The sequence below is a fragment of the Daktulosphaira vitifoliae genome, unplaced genomic scaffold (assembly GCF_025091365.1).
Source record: "Daktulosphaira vitifoliae isolate Bord-2020 unplaced genomic scaffold, ASM2509136v1 Scaffold_3, whole genome shotgun sequence".
Classification (NCBI taxonomy): domain Eukaryota; kingdom Metazoa; phylum Arthropoda; class Insecta; order Hemiptera; family Phylloxeridae; genus Daktulosphaira; species Daktulosphaira vitifoliae.
In genome coordinates this window covers 17,202,199-17,220,896 of record NW_026099574.1, presented here as the reverse complement: position 1 = coordinate 17,220,896, position 18,698 = coordinate 17,202,199, and the positions used below count along the sequence as shown (strand labels likewise).

Sequence of the window (18,698 nt, the reverse complement as noted above, 5' to 3'; positions counted from 1 at the left end):
TTAACATTATGAGAACACAATGAGAACAATAGAAACCCGTTTCCTTACTTAATGAACACTCTATATATATATATATATATATAGATTTGACAATATTAATTTGCAATTTTTTTAGGTGGATTAATTTGGTTTAACCTACAAATACCTAATAATGAATTAAGCGAACTATTTTATAAAATTCTTAAATATTTTATATTATAGGCAGTTCTATACTTTTTCCCATGAAAAGATTGTCAACCTCTGATAGTATTAAGATTTAAAAGAACAGCTAATTTAATTAGAACGTATTTGTTTAATATAATGCTTACTAGCGGTCACTAAGTCGCTGTATGACTTTTATTGANAGGTCACTGTATGACTTTTATTGGCACTACCAAAAACGCATCACAGATCACTTACTACAGATAATATAATATGTTATGTGTAGTACATAATATTATTATGTACTCATGTATAGACAGTTTCTAAAAATATAAGTTAATGGTGACTATTAGACACTATAAATATGCTAGTGATTTCATTTACTGCAAAATTATTTGCTACTCGAGATTACAAGACAATACAAAATACAGACAAGCAAATATTACTAAATTATTTAACTCGTATCAGTATTTATATACCAGTTTTAAGTTTCATAAAATTTACTAATTTTTTAACACAATCATTTCACATTTAAAAGAAAACATTTTATTCAACCATCACATAAATATATCAGATTTCGAGAAATTCTGGGGGTGTGACGCCGCATTGCAACGCCTTACAACTATAAACTTGTCTTCATGTTACTATTAAAAAACCATTGAGATGTATAATTTTAATGATATATATAGTCTGGTGTTAAAAGAAATATTTTCCTATCCGTTTCATTTGAAAAAATTATTTTCGGACTCGTATTTTTATTTGTTAAGAGATGATCAAAGATATATGTAAGTAAAATTCCCCAAATCAAATAGATAGTTACCATCAAATACAGATGCGTAATTTATTGTTTAAATCAGGGCTTGGAACCGGTTACAAATATTTTCCGAATGACTCTTAAAAACTTCTTTTTCAATCAAGAACTTATTTACGGTTTTTTTTTTAAAATAAAAGTAATCTGTTACCGATACTCAAATATTTTACTAGATTATTAACCAGTATCCAACAGCCAACACATTAGTGAAACGTTTTATAATTAAAACAAAATGAAATTACATTAACCAGTTAAATACAAAAAAGATTAATTAATTTTAATAAAGTTTCATTAAAATTGAAAATACATTTTTTAGTAATGTAATTGCGTATTGAAAAACATTGTATAAAAAAGTGATAGGGATTGTCAATTACATGCATGTACAATCATTGGCACGAACATAATTTACTGTTATTTTATTAATCAATATATACTCATTTTCTTATTAAGTCATTTTATTTTATCTTTCATATTAAACACAACAAATTGGTAACGAGGAAATCATTTCTTAGCTCATACTATCTATATTATGATTTAGATAACAATTAACTAGTTAATATAAATTATAAATTTTTAATTAAAAAAGTGTAGAGAAAGTTTTCTAATTAAACTAAAATGACTGACGTAAGACCTTCGGTGAGTTTTGATCAAATTATTGTAATGGTTTTTAAGTCGAAATTGATAAATTTACTTTTGGTAAATGTAATCGATAACGAAGTACAAAAGAAAGCCATATTGTTATTTTCTGTAAGTGAAGAGATTCAGAAAATTATATTTATTTTGTGTGTACCCAGCACACTACACACTAAAACATACAGTACATTGTTATATCTTCTAAGTAAATATCTCAAGCCGGTAAAATTATATTTTGTAGCTAGACATACATTTTATCTGACAAAACAACGTGCTGATGAAACAGTTACGGGATAGGGTGCACATGACAAAAAAAAATTCTCGTCAGAATTAACCACTATTATACATAATATATTCGTAGTTGTAATACTGACAAAATAAAAGACAGACACTAGAAGAATACACTTCTGAATTAAAAACTACATAACAAATCTCAGAGGCATAATAACTACTAAGAAGTTTACTTGGATAAAAAAAATGTTTAAAAGAAAAAAAATCGTAACTCAATTATCGGAGGCAACTTTACAAAACTGACAGATAATCTTTAACCATTAGTTAAGCTAAAGTGTGAAATATGCGGTCACTCAATCGATTCACAGGGAGATTATTGATTTAAAGATCACAGCTGCAACATCTACAATTCAAAAGAGTATTTAACTTATATGTTTAAAAATGATAAGATTTTTAAGCAGAATTATAATAACTATCATACACTAAATTTTTAACTGCAAATTCTAATAAAACAGTAGATCTATAATGTAATTGCTTACAATTTATTTGTTTCATTTTTTAGCATCATTAAAAAAATCTATAAAATAGAATCAAACCACTTACAATTAATTTATTAACAGATAATGTTGATAGACATATTGTAATGTCAAAAAAATGTATATTACTAATTTTAATAATATCGCCATAAATTAGTAGGCAAAATAGTAACAAATATGAAATATTTAGAAAAATAATTCAATATGTGCATATACGTGATTGAAAATGTCTCCTATTGATAGATAGAAACGACTTGAACAAAATAAATTATTCGCCTATTTATAACATTGAGGAAAAAAATTAAGATTTAAATGATATAATGCACTCATATAAAGATGTTTCTTTTTTTTTACAGCCGTTAGGTTGGTTAATACCATTGGTATATCCTGGGGAAATTTAAGTGCAGTGATTTCCCGTTTCCTTCTACACTGGGAACATGGTGCTTTTTCGCCACCGTAGAAGCGCACGCGTGGTCACCCATCCGTTCACCTACGGTGGTAGACGCGGCTTAACACTAGAGTTTTGTCAACAACTGGTGTGATCACCGCGCCACACCACGCCCATATAAAGATGTATAGATGCTTTTAATAGATATGAAATTTCACTCAATGTAAAAAAAGATATGTTAACAAAATTTTAATCTAGCTCTTAAAAACAATGTAGAAACGGATATCGATCGCTTAGTTAAAAGCAAAAAACTAGTCCCTTTCAACTACAGAGAATGGGCTACCCCATATAATAAGTAATATATTACAAAAATCAATTGTATATCTTGGTCGGTCATACAGTAGATGAAAAGGCCAAAACACGCTAAAAAAATACAATCTGAAAGCTACCGTTCTGGAAATCTTCTTTAGATTTAGTAACATATTATAAAATTGTTTTCCAAATGCAGCTAAAATATTATAACTATTTTATATGTTGCTATGTAATGATATTGGTCATAGTTTTATAATTATACATATTAAACAATTAAACAATTTTCAAGCCTCATATTAGCACACTATGATTTAAAATTAATACTTAAATTCATAGTAGACTTCTCTATATACTCTAAGTGCAGTATTATCAAATAATAACTCCCCTAATAACTCGGAAAAATTTGTAGCTTGCGCTTCACGAACACTATCTCATGCCGAGTTCAAATTTTCACAAATAAAAAAAGAAGGATTAGTTAAAATATTCGTTATTTAAAAATTTAATAATTTTTTTTTACAAAACAATTTACTTTGGTCAGCAATGTTTTGTCATAATTTCGTTTGAGATTAAGTATATCAATTAGTATAAAATTGTGTGTTCAGAAAAAAATGAGAATTTTTAAATTACGAGGGTTCGGATTATCAAATTTTTTTTTCATAATATTGGTATACATGTCCCTGAAGTATTAAACATTTTCTGCCCGATATTTTGTTTTACTTTTTCAGTGGCAGGTGCTAAGGTTAGACATGTTTTTATAAGCTCGGTGATTTTTGTTTGTTAAAAAAAAAGAATCAAAGGATTTGTATCAAATTTTGCGTAAAAAATGAAATAAAGTGTAACGAAGTGTGTGAAATGTTAACAAAGGCTTATGGTGAGTCTGCCATGAGTAAAACAAGGGTTTACGAGTGGTATAAGTATTTTCAAGATGGCCATGAAGACGTTGAAAATGACAAACGCTCCAGCACATCAACAACTGATGAAAAAGTAAAATAAATGGTTATGAACGATTGCCGAATCACAATTAGAGAAGTCGCTTATGAGGTTGAAATATGTCATATGGATCATGTCATGAAATATTTTGAATGTTTTATTTACGATACGCGTAGCAGCAAAATTTGTTCCAAAATTGTTGAATCTTGAACAAACACAGCGACGAAAGAAAGTTTCTCAGAAATTACTTAATGAAGTAAACAATGATGCAGAATTACTGAAAGGTGTGCAGAGTTTTATACATAATTTTCGACTTTAGAGACCGATTACTCACAGAAAACAAGTCATTCGAAAATATTTTTTTAATCATATAGTATGTCGTAATATGCCCCATGCTTTACGTTACTTATCTTAATATTTATCAATAAAAAATTTATAATCTGTATTTTATACAAACAAATAATTAATTTATCTGTCATAAAATTTAAACTATTGTACACTAATTATTATATATGCATAAACGTATTGATTTTTTTTATTGTAAACTATGCATCTTATCTTAAAATAACAATCATGTTATGTTCAAATTTAATACAATAAACTGAAAATTACTAAAGGCACTGACGACAAAATGAATGTTATTAAAAATGATATAAAAAGGCTTAGTTCTGCTTGGTTATCCGCGAACAAGACACCTATTGAAATTATGAATTCATTACAGAATTCAGTTTGTCTCTCGTCAAATTTATTCTTTCAACTAGCCGCGACTCCATATTGTTGTCGGTACATATTAGTGCAACACTAATTTATATTTCTACGTTTAAATAAAAGCACAATGATTAAAATCACTATCAAAATAAACAATTCGGTGCAAATTTGTAGATAGTGTATAATTTTAAGAAATTATTAGATTATTCAAAAAGCAAAATGAAGTCTTATTTATATCCTGAATACAAGTTTTATGATTTATAAGTATAATATAACTTAATAACTTAATAGTTTTAATTATAATAATTATTCAAAATATGAAATTGATATTCAATAATTTAAAATTGTAAATTTTGCGGAGAAATTTAAAAAATGTATAAAGTAGTTGTATATTTTGTTAATTTTATAATTTTATTTAGTTTAAACTGGTCTACAAGAAATTTTCATTAGTGACAAAAATTTACTTTTTCTAAACCTACAATTTATGTGTTGATTTCAAATCTGCAATTAGATTTTTTATATCGCCTCTAATTTTTCAGATAATGACTAATTAATAAAAAAAAACAAATATTTACATGCAATAAAATAATAACCAAAAAAATTTAGGTTAAAATGAAAATCATCAATATATCATCGGACAAAATCATAGGCGACACTAGGCCTGGAATATTTGGAATATTAGTGTATTATATAATGTAACTATAGAATATAATTATATGGAATATGGTTCTGAATATTTTAATTGTAGCATATATTTAAACAAGAAAAGTTTCATAGAAATTATTACAATGATTTTTATTGAAAATCAAAATAAAGGTAAATAATCTAAATATAAATTATTTCAATTTTCGAGGTTAATGTCTTCAAATAGATACAATTTGTAATATTTTGGCGTATCACAAAAAAAATCGGTCCAATGAGAGCTGAGAAAAAGTAGCATCAGACGCAAAAAATATAAATAAACACATCATCATAAAATTAATACCTTCTCAACTTCAAAGCTAAAAAATTTAATAAAAAAACATAATTTTTTGAGAAAAATTAGAGTCAATTTTTACTTAAATGTAATATTTACCTAATGGTGTATCTGTCAAAAATTCACAAACTTTTTTCCTTTCAGCTATTACTAAATCTAATAAATGACTATCTTGATATCCATACTGATGTTCAGCCATTTTATATCTGAAACAAAACCACAATCCTAGTATATGAAATTTATTATTTACCGAATAAAATCTCTTGTAACACATTCGATTTCGAACTTATAATCATTTAAACAGAATTAAAAAACATAATTTTACTCTATTTATGATAATAAAAATTGTACTTTAATAAAAAAAACTTATTTATAATACTGTTTTTTAAAAATAATTTTAATTTTATTAAGATATTTATATAAAAGGAATTAAACTTTGTTCAAGTTTAAAACTGTTAAATTTTAAGTAATCGGTATAATAATCACAACTTTTATGATAATGATATTTTATTTTAGGGAACAGTTTAAGTACAAAAACTTTTTGTAATTTTTGCAAAAAATAACTAAAACGCACTAAGTTTATATTAAAACTATTTTCTTTCTCTCGTATGGTTTCAATAACCAAGATTGTACTTAAAAACTAGTTCGGAATACTTAGTGACGGAAAGCTTATTTTCACAATATATATGAAATACGGATAGGTTGTCATTATAACTCACAGATCACCCATCCAGAAATTGGCATTAACAAGTAATACTTAATTACAATTAACTACTTATTTAGTATTTATTTTTTAGTAATACTTATTTACAATTAAATGAGATATTCACTGTGCTGTATCGACGTTGGTTATTATTACAAAATGTACAATTAAACAATTTAACTAAATATTTTCTGTCGACATTGTTCATTTATTAAAATTTTCTTGCATGGGATAATTGATTTGTGAATTTAATATGAAAATTTGTAAGAGTTCACATAAAAGTGTAATAACTTTAGTTCATTTATACTTGGCAATAAATGATTAAATTGATTCTAACAAAGTTTTAGTGGTAAATTCATCCACTGTTGATCATTTATTATTATGAATATAATTGTAAATGGCATTTACGTGACTAATAATTGGTCTTGTAACAACCACACATACACGTGCAAAGGTCATAACACGAATATAATGTATATTTTCTTTTATCAAGTTCACACGAATAAGCGTTCAAATCTCAAGATATGTGCAACTAATATTAACTGAATATCATTGAAATTATTTTTTAAAAGAATAAGTCTAAAACGTTATAGATGAAAAAAGAATATTTTTAGTGTTATTTAATAAGCCATTATTATGTTGATGTATAATTTTACTTTATTTGAAAAAAAAACAAAATTATAAATACGCTATTTTTATTTGCATAAACTTGAAATTAAATTGCTAATTTAATTTCAAATAATAATAACATAATTCAATAAAAATAAATTTCCAAGCTATATTTACATTGAATTCTAATGATATATTATAGCCTTTACTATTTTGTGTCGTAACTTATACAATTATTTCTAGCTATATTCTTAATAAAAAATATAACTATTCTACAAAAAAAAAAATCAAAATATAATATCAATTTTTAACAATATAAATTTATAACTCATTTAAAACATAATTAATTTAAATCATTTATGGATATCAAAATATATTATTCCGATATTTTAATTACACAAATAATGTTTAAGTATATAATTTAATACACTGTTTCTTCATGCTAATACTTAAGAGGATTATTTGTGTAAATTATTCTACTTTAAACTAGTTAACGACTAGGCGTGTTAAATAAAAAGTACACCTTGCATTTAATAAATAATTTATATAAAATTTTCACTATAGTATTTATTGGAGATGGATCTTGATTTTTATTTAATGAGATCAAATTAGAGGTGCATTATCTTAGTAACATTATACCGTCAATTAGTTTATGTATTTTATCTAATGTTAAAAATTTGACTAAAACTTATGTTTATCCATATAATGCATTGAGAAAATTTTAAGCATATCAATCATTTTTATACTTGCTGTGTTTTCTCAAAAAATCTTTATATACTATGTAAATATTCTTCTTTCTCTCTCTTTTCTGGAGATTTGATCTTAAGTACACCAGCGTATTACCAGTGACCCATATTAATAGGATTTTACTTAATACAATTTTGACGTTCCACAAACATAATATTATGTTTGCGAATAATCTGTTAATCGATAATCTGATCATAATATCATCAGATTATCGAAATATCTTCCAACCACTTATCAGTATATTCAAGACACAAGTATTTACAGAAGACAAGAATTACAGTTTTATGATTTTGAAAAAAAAATTATTTCCATTAACAAATATTAAAATGGCATGAATTTTTCATAGAGAATATGTTTAAATATTTTGAAATATCTTAAAACTTCTCTGATATACCCCATTTTACGACTATATTTTTAATTACAAATCACTTTGGTTAATTTGAAATCATAAAGTGTAAGTATATCATAGCTAATCATAAGCTTGTTTTATGTCAATTATTTTCAATAAGGATAATTGATTTAAAAATTGGCGTTCGATGCAAATCGTGCTCAATTCATAAATTAGTATTGTCTGTATTATTAGCATAGGACTTTATTTCATACTAAAACAACGTTGCATTGACCCTTTTTAATACATAATTATATTACACCAAATATTATATCCAAATATGTTACTTCAACTTTGCTCTACAAAATTTTAAATGATGATTAAAATAAAATTTATTTGACAAATATATTATCTTTATGGTCACATTAATTCAAATTATTGGCAAAATAATATATTTTTTTACACAATACATTTTTTGTTATAATGAACTATTAAAAATTATCATCATTATAAACTAAATGTAATAAAAATTAACTACTAGTTTATTTTTAAATAAAATTTATATCAAAGCTATAATTTTTTTTATTGAGTTAATAATTTTGTTTTCGTCACCTATAAGAAAATGGTTTTGTCGAGGGTTGATAAATAAATTTTATTTAAATGAATTGTGTTATGTTTAATTTTTTAGGTGTTTTCTTTGATCTAAAATCTAACTTGTGACTATTGGGGTAGCACATAAATAAGTCAATCTTTAAATGGTTATAATCTAACATTGTTCAAATGCGTTGTCATCTAGTTATAAACATTCAATGAAAATGTTGAGATTAAAATAAATTTACTGATCGCTTAATACGCTTTCAGTGATTTCACCAAATATAAGTCAGCAATTTCAGACAATTTATTTTATCTACTTTGACAATTGTTTACACCTAACAGACATGCCATATAAACAATATTTTATATACATAAAGTAAATGCTATTTCGATATATTAATATTGTTAAAATATTCTTACAAAATACTTTTTAAAATATTTAAAAGCCAATATTGTGATAACATCTCATAAATATAATAAAAAGTATATTCTATTTAAAATATTTCCACAATATACTCATAAAATATTTTTTTTAAATATTTGTTTGTGTATATTTTTAGATTATATTAAAGAGAATTAATACAGAATGTTACACTAAAAATATTTCTACAATGTGCTTAAAAAATATCTTTTAAAATATTTGCTTATAAATATTATGAAAATAAATGAATGAGAATAAATATTTACCTCGAAATATGTATGTAATATATTATCAATATAATATTAAATATATATATCTTGTTGGCTAACTGAGGTAACTTAATAAAATCAAGTTACACCCTTGGGGATGTTATTGGTATCTAGGTATATAATACTTATTCTTAAATCCTTAATAAGAAAACAACCATTTTTTTATAATTATTATCAATTTTAATTAACGTTATTTAATTAAGCTAAGCAAATCAGCAAAAAATATTAAAAAAATGTAAAAAATAAATAATTGAAAATTAGAAGATAATTTCATATTTACCAATAAAAATTGTTTTTGGTATCATCTTTTAAATGATTATTAATTTGTTAATACTTTAAAATACATTTTTATGATAAAATTTAGAAACCCTAAAAAAAACATGTTTTATATGAATATAATTCATTCATATTATAATACATATATTCATACTTATTATTAATAATATATTTAAATTAAAAGTAAGAATACTAAATAATCTAAACAGTATGGAATACTAAAATATTATGTTATACTCTTTTATGTAATAAAAACGTTAATATATATTTTTTTATTACTTTTTAATGTTTATTTAAGAACAAAAAACTAATAAAATATAAAAATGAATAAGTTTTTATTAAAATGATAAAACATGCAATGTTTAAAATGGTATTATCACCAAAGCATGCCTAAATTAAATGAGTAGTATTGAAAAATAATGTATTTTTTCTTAAGATACCCAACTAGTAATACGTTTATTAAATGTGAGTATTATAAAAGTTCAAATTAGAGTACACACAATTTAAAAACTATATAATAACTACTCACAACAAGTAATTTTATATAATTTAATTATAAAACACTAATTTAAAAAAATAAACTAATAGACTTCTAATATTTAAATATTAGAAAACGTTATACCTGGTATACGATCAAGATTTGGTAGCTGTAGTTTTCAAATTGTAGAATAACAACATATTTTAACACGAGGTAATATGAATAAATAACTTATGCCAAAATTTAAAGAAATTAAATTCTACTGCTTAATCATATAAACTACAGTATAGAACAATTATACATGTACATTAATAAAATATAATATTTAGAAGTTAAAATAAAATAAAAAAATTAAACATAAGAATGAGTAAAACTATACCATACAAATTTTATGTATTCAGGAAATATAACTTACAAAGCTTTAACAAATATTGGCTATTGATAACAGTACAGTATGCGTGTTTTGTTCAAAATTCCAACTCATCTCTTTCAAACGCAACGTATTATTTGTAGAATCATGATGTATTATTTCCATTAAAATCAGTTAAAAAACTTTAAGCTATAGAATTATTTCAAATAAATTAATATTACCATTTTATGTAAAAATTCAGTTAAATACACAACGTTATATTTTTCAAAAGTAATCCCTGTGTAGATATTTCTTATTGAAAAATGTTATTTGAATGGATTAGTATAAAAAGTTGTTTGTTTTAATAATTTCAACAAATGTCAATTTATTTTCTAATAAAAATGTCACATATTGACCAACATCGACTAACATTTATTGTAGTCTGAATAGAAAAAGAAGACAATAAATTAATATTATTATTTTATAATTTTTATTGTAACACATCGCATTTTTTTCCAAGATATATATTTGTGTAAAATTCTGTAAACGATTAACATTTATATAACAAAATGTTCTCATTTACATAAAATTAATCATTAGTCAAAATCCAATGTATCTTTTAGAAAATTTTAACATGTCTCAAAAATTTCTAAAATAAATTCCTTAATTTTACCAGTAATATTGATAAATTTCCTGACATTACTAGAGTATATTATTTCAATTTCTGCTAATCTAGCAATAGATATAAAATATTTCGTCAATTGTGTGATCTGAATTTTTTACTTAAATAGCCTTTATTTGTATAAAAATATTTAAATGATGAGTGTTTAGTAGGTATTTCGATTTTTTTCGGATTTGAGAAATTTGTAGGCCCGACTACCCAAAATTGTATATATTGTAATACAAAGACACTACAAAAAATAATCTGCCCACAAGAGGTGATTCCAAATAGCAACTTTTTTACAAAACTCATATTTTTCAACTTAACTTTTGAAAATGTTCCGGAAATACTGTGTCCTTTAAATATATGTTGATTTAAAACTTATGTTACGTACTACAAAAAAAAAAATTGTTCCGACAACCTATTTTCCTTATGCAAATGGCTGCTGTAGTTAAAAAAACATGCTATTTTTGTGTTCAAATTTTATTTTTATTTGTTTATTTTAAAATACCTTATAAGAGTTTGCCATAATAATGAGTCCACTAATAAATATAAAATTTACATGAATCTAACTTACATTAAATATAAATTTATATTTATTTTGCATTTTCAAATTTAAGAAAAGCTTTTTTAAAAACTTGAAAACTTGAAAATTTTATAAAAAGTAGAACTTTTTTAACTTGACCTTTGAAAATGTTCTGGAAATATTGTGTCTTTTAAATATATGTTAAAATAAAGTTTATTTTTTATGTATACATGACAGTCGGAGTAAAATAAAAATAGGAATTCATTTTGCTTTTGGAATAATCCGCAAATTTCTTAGAATTTAATACAATCTACAGATTTTCATCGAAGCGTTTCTTATGATAGTGATTTTATTCACCATCAGATATCATCTATACTTGTCCCAACTATGCCACATCCATGTTGTGCCACTGTGCACCGTTTTTTTTATGATAAGAATTAGTTGAAAATATGGTAGCACAGTGGGGTTGCGGCACAGTGTGAACGTGGCATAGTTGGAATAAGTATAGGTAATATCTTACAGCGATTAAAGCACTATCATAAAAATGCTTCGATGCAAATCGAAAATGCAAATTGATCAATTATTTCAAAAATTAAATGAACTCCTATTTCCTTATTTATAACTTGATAACAAGTTTTATGATTTATAAGTACAATATATGAATAAATATTAAATTATAGTAATTAAATATAGATTGAAATTGATATTTAATAATTTAGTATTATAATTTTCACGGAGAAATTACGAAAAATGATAAAGTATATTTTGTAACTTTTATGGCAAATGTGTAGAAATAAATTATATAATAAAATAATTTTTATATAAGTAATTCCTTCTCACAAGGGGAGACTACTCCAAGATTTTGATAGTACAATATATGTAATTTTACTAATAACTCAATAATCGTCGAAAAACCCTTAATTTTTCATAAAATAATAATTCTTATTTCAGTTTAGGTTTCAATTTTGCAAAGAGCAGTGGTATTGACGGGGATGTAAGACAAAGGATTAAGTACAAGTGGAAAAAAGCTTCTGGTATATTATACGATAAAAGAATTCTAAAAGACTGAAAGGTAAGTTCTATAAGACTGCAGTGAGACCCACTATGATGTATGTTTTAGAGTGTTGAGCGGTTGACATGAAAGTAGAGCGAGAATGAGTGTAGCAGAGATGAGAATGCTTAGATGGATGAATGGAATATTTAGAGAAGATTAGATATGAAACGAACATATAAGAGGAGTATAGGTGTTGCGTCAATCGTAGATAAGATGAGAGAAAATAGACTTGGATGGTTTGTTCATGTTATAAGAAGAGAGGAATTGGAAGCTGTAAGAACAGTTATAGAAATGTATGTTGAAGGAAGAAGAGATAGAGGAAGACCAAAAAAGAGATGGAGGAATGTTATTGAATGTGATATGAGAACGTCTGATGTAAGAGTAGATGATGTGGGATATTGAGTCAAGTGGAAGTTTAGGATAAAGGTGGCCGACCCTAGGCAGTTGGGATTAAGGCGAAGAAAAAGAAATACATTATAAAAGAGTATTAAATATGTAAAGAATATATTCAGTGTTGTCACTATTTTATATGTGTAAAAATTATGTTGACAAATGTGTCTTCAGAAATTTACTAACAAAATATTCATACTAATAATTGTTTGATTGTAAAAAATTTTAATACTATTAAATAAATCATAGTTTGATTATTTAAATCTTTAAATTATTTCATTAAACGTACACAGTAAGACATAACTTAAGACATGCGTCTATAACATTACATTTAAAATATCATTTGAAATTCTTTATTTTCAAATAATTTCTTTAAACGCCTGTGTTTTTATAGCCCATAAATTTTTATGTTTTTCTTTCAATTCCTATAAATATAACAGTCTGTAAAAGTATTAGTTTTTTTAACTATTGAGACGTCCATTAATATTACAACGTGGTGAAGGATCACTTACTCATAAAACCAAACATAATATATGATCGACCATTACTATTTGTGAGCTTAATAGAAAATTAAAAATAATTCATTATACATAATAAAATTAAGTATATAATTCTTTATCTATATATAAAATTTCATATCATAGCCCTTAACTTTTTAATGAAAAGTTATAAAAATATTTTTGTGAGAATTAAGCTATTTTTATATATATATATATATATATATAAATTATATTTGAGTAAAGTATGTTTACACTATTTTGCGTGGTTATAATAATAATAAGAGCAAAATAAATAACGAGACTGTCAGAAGCATTCAATTGGGAATATGAACAACTCTTCAATGTTCATTTATTAATAATAGACCTCCCTTGCACAGTTTAACAAAAATAAACAGAAACGAACTTTTAGCATAGTATTAATGGTCTGTGTTTTTACGACAAACATAAACGAAATTCTCATCTACTCTTCAAATTGATACATTGATAGACAACAAAATGAAAAAAAAAAATTTGTAAGAAAATTAGTTTTAATTTTTTACCTGTTTTTAATTTGAATCTCAGATCTAGATCAACATTTGTCACAATAAAATAACTTTCAAGGGAAAATTAAAACAAACATATTGGGAATCATTTTCATTTCCTCTGAATTAAAAATTTAACTCTTAATTTGTCTTTTTATTGATTTAAAACTTCATCTGCTATGGCCATTAGCTACAATAAATTATAAATTCTACTTAAAACTTAATAAAAAATCTTAAGTATTTTGCACTTGGTTTTATGTATTGTAATTGTTATATTCAATTTAAATTTAAAAGCTCTAAAATTAATTTAAGTTTAAAACATTTAATAAAAGTAAAACTGATAAGGAAATACTTATAAATTTCTTAGATTAAAAAAACATAGAAATTAACATTTATTGGCGAACAATCTTGACAGATCATCATAGATGATACCTAACGGTGATTTTATCATTATCATAATAAACGTTTCAATGTAAATCTGTAGATAGTGCTTAATTTTAAAAAATTGGTGGATTATTCCAAAAGCTACATGATCTCTTATTTCCTTATTTATAACCTGATTACAAGTTTTATGACTTATAAGTGTAATATATGAATAAATATATAAAGAGAAATGGTTTTATTTAAAAAATAAGTATGTCGAATGAAAGAGATATATAAATAGTATTTATATCATAAAAAATGGTACTATATTGGTAGCTTTTAATTTAGCTACCTGTATGTGTAATCCCTTATGTATTATACATGTATATTAACTCCAAAATTTTAAACTTTAAATGTTTATATCTAATAAACGAATAAAGTTATAATAAAGTTAATAATAAAGTTACTACTTCTCATGAAAAAATTGTATTGATCCATACATTCTTTAAAAAGTTATAGTATTTTAAATTAAAAAATGTAAAATATAAAATCAAGAATTTTCACACAAAAATAGCATTTGGTGCCATTTTCACCATGAAGACTAAATTAAGTACAAATTTTTTTTTTTCATGATAAAGTATAATATTACATTATCTTTAATTTAAAATATATATAAAAGTGTGAGAGTTTTCGGAACACTTCTAAAAGTTAAGTTGATGAAGTTAATTTTTTGTGAAAAAGTTGTCATTTTGAATCTCCCCCTGTGAGCAGCTTAAGGCAGATTTATAAAAAAAAATATACCAAATGTTAAGTAAAGACATCATGTATTTATAAAAAAAAATGATTTTGATTCGGTCATTTTTAAAAAATTTATGGCAATTTTAAGTAAAAAAAATTGAAAAAATGTCGAAAATTAGCGATTTTTATATTTGTATATTTTTTTTTTGAGGTTTCCCCCATTTACGAAGAACGAGAGAAGTTTTTTTAATTTTTGAGGGTAATGTCTTCGATTAGATACAATTTGTGATCTTTTGACGTATCGTTGAAAGAAATCGGTCCAGTGAGAGCTGAGAAAAAGTGGTAACAGACACACAAAAACAAAACACATCATAGTAAAACTAATACCTTTTCAGCTTCTCATCAAAACTAAAATGTGTCTTGTTAAAATTAAGACTTAAGACCCCGTTTATTAATATGTATTGTATGCAACGCTCAATATTTATTTATTTAAGTTTAAGAACAAGAATAATTTTCAAGCCATCATAAACAAACTATACTATATATTATTTTCATGCGCCTATTAACTTTAGGTATTATAATTAATTATTATGTGAAGTGTAAAGAGATATTTTACGAAATAATAAGAATTATTAATAAATAAGCTGAGTGATTATTTTAAAGCTATGCAGATAATGTTAAATAATATTCAGTGGGCCTATTAAAGGTTTAACTATATAAAACTCGTATATCATACCTTTTTGTACACCTATATGGATAATTTGGAAAAGTATTACATAACGTCAACATCCAGTATATTATTACTTTTGATTTATTTATACCAAAATTTACATTACATAGCGTACATATTTTACAATATTATTTAATATTAATCTTTTCCTTGTAGGTACGATGATTTTATAATCGGATAATACTATTTTAATATTAATAATTGTTATGATAACGTTTTTTCATAAACAAAAAAACAGTAACAAAACAATGTAAATTGTAATTTAATTAGGGTATGATTGTTATATCAATTTCACGAATGAGATAAAGAAAAATCATTGATTAAATTATTATTCAACAAATTAAAGATAGTATTATTGAACCTACCGATTTTTTTACGATGTTACATAAAAACATAAAGTTTTAACACGAAATACGATTTGATTTATCTAATGTCCATAGAAAACTATGTAACGTTTTCATAAAAATTCATGAAAAAAAATGTTTTTTTTAACAGTACATTGATTTATTATTAATACACCTACTTTTTTCAACAATAAAGTTGCTTTTAGACGTTTATTTATTATCTTACTTTTTCTTGTGTGTAAATTTAATTGTAAAGATGGCTGACTAGTAACAATTCAATTATTAAAAAGGATTTTTATAGTATTTTACCTCTATTCTTCCATTTGTCATTTTTTTCATAACTATTTACCTTAATTTGAAACATATTTATTAGCCATTAAATTAAATTTAAAAAAAATTGAATCCATTTATTTTTAATTTTTAATATTTCACATCAGTTATAGCTTTTACTTTTCAAACAAAAATACATTATCTATATGTTGTAATTCATTATTAAATGATATTTTTCGTTGTACTATAGTGCAACCAAAATACATTTATATATTTATCAATATTTCATGAATTACTTTCAAGTAGTTTTAAGAGTTCTAAGCAAACAGATAAGTCATAAATAGATTAAGAATATTTACAAAGACATACATTTATTTTTAAGTAGCAAATTAATAATATTTTGCTAATTTAATAGTGTTGTTAAATACTTACGTATACAATTATATAAAACTTAAATTATTTTATGAAAAAGAATTATCATTACAGATGTTCTAAAGAAAAAAGTTTTTATTTTTGTCAATGAAAAGTTGTTCGTGTTTGAATAATTTTTGTTTCTAATTTTTAAATAGTTTAACTAAATATAATAGTTTTATACCTAAGAAATTTTCTAGTTTATCAAATAATACTATTTGGTCATTTTAAAAATATTGATTTAGTATCATAAATTATTAATAAATAAAGGGGATAATGATATCTTGATATTTTTATAATGATATTGCTGAACTATTAAAATAATCAACAAATAAAATATCAGCTAACATTTTCAAATCTATTCATCAAGTTTTAAGTTTTTAACTTAAGTTTTCGAACGATTTTACTATCATTTGTGATTTAATTAAAATCGAAATAATTTTTTTTTGTTTATGGTATTCATTGTTAAATGTTTTAAGTGTTGTTGAGTAAAGAAAAAAGTTTTGAAATAAATTAAATGAAATTACAATCTGTTCGTCTAGCGAAATTGATTAGCAATTCAATATTCATTCTAAATTGCCTGAGTAAAAATTTTTTACTTTTCATTTGTTACATATGTATGAAACTAAGTACAAAATAAAGTGCATGCATATCAAAAACACTCATGATAAAATTACAACAATATCTATTTATACCGCTATTAGGCTATGGGTAAAAATTAAACTATTGGCAATAGCGTTATGTCTACATTTCGTTAGAAAAAAAACGCGTCATCTTCTAAGAGCTTTTTTACTATTTTCTATTTTAAACTAAATCCAGATATATCTCTAAATTAGGCTCTAGTAAATGATAACTACTAGTATCAGTTTCATTTTAAAATATAAAAACTAATTCTAAACGACATTGTTGTATCTTAAGAGTTACAATTAAAGTAATAAATTAATATATTGACTTACTTTAGGAGATAATTTCAAAATTACCGTTACTACACACTCGTTTAGCGTCAGTATATTTTTAAACACGTCCAACAAACTGCGGTTCGTTACACTCACGGGACGCGGTAACGGCATTGTGATATTTTCAGGCGCTTCAGTCAGCGGCAATGACTGCTGGGAGTCATCGGCTAAGTCGAACTTTTCCGATTGACGACGAAGTGGGAAAGACTGCAATTACTCATTTAGTATGCAACGTCTCTGAATCTATATTCAGTCTGAATCTCTGCACAATGTTATCAACGTCATAAACGTTGATAACATAATTATTGTATTAATTATTATGATGGACCGTTAAATGAATTTTATAACCTTAGTAACCTTATCAACTACTTTAGATTATTAGTAGTTTGAACACAGCTATGGGTTAGATATCACTAAGCTGTACCAGAAGTATTCTGAATATTTTTATTTTCTCGTGAAATTTCACTTTTATAGCAGTAAAATAAAATTTGTTTCACGAAAAGATATCATAAAATATTACTGAGTATATATATATATGTATACTCAGCACTTTTTCTACCACAAATAAAAAAGCAATTGGTTTGGTAATCTTCTCTGGCTATTTTTTTTTTTCTATTATTTAAAAGTAATTGAAAAACCAATATACTATAATGATAAATAACAGCAACTAATGCTTATATAATAAATGATAGAATGGCTCCAAATTTTCTGGATTTTTCATAATGTTGTGATTTTTAAATAATTATTGGTATTTAAATCTTTAACACTATAAGCTGATTCACAAATAACATCGA

The 18,698-nt window shown here is 24.2% G+C and overlaps 1 protein-coding gene across 6 annotated transcripts in view; it reads right to left on the bottom strand.

The window, feature by feature from the left end:
- LOC126901264 (calcitonin gene-related peptide type 1 receptor-like) overlaps positions 1 to 18,100 on the bottom strand; it is a 48,183-nt gene extending 30,083 nt beyond the window's left edge. Inside the window, exons 1-3 of one of the 6 annotated variants that reach the window (XM_050677639.1) lie at positions 17,905 to 18,100; positions 14,111 to 14,282; positions 5,766 to 5,872 (exon numbers count right to left, since the gene is read on the bottom strand). In XM_050677639.1, coding sequence (XP_050533596.1) covers positions 5,766 to 5,865 — 100 coding nt within the window. In that variant the 5' untranslated portion in view covers positions 5,866 to 5,872; positions 14,111 to 14,282; positions 17,905 to 18,100. Of the gene's footprint in view, positions 1 to 5,765; positions 5,873 to 14,110; positions 14,283 to 16,576; positions 16,722 to 17,904 lie in introns of those variants that run through there. The other 5 variants (XM_050677641.1, XM_050677637.1, XM_050677640.1 and 2 more) reach the window with 5 other exon arrangements.
- Positions 18,101 to 18,698: the final 598 nt, after the last annotated feature.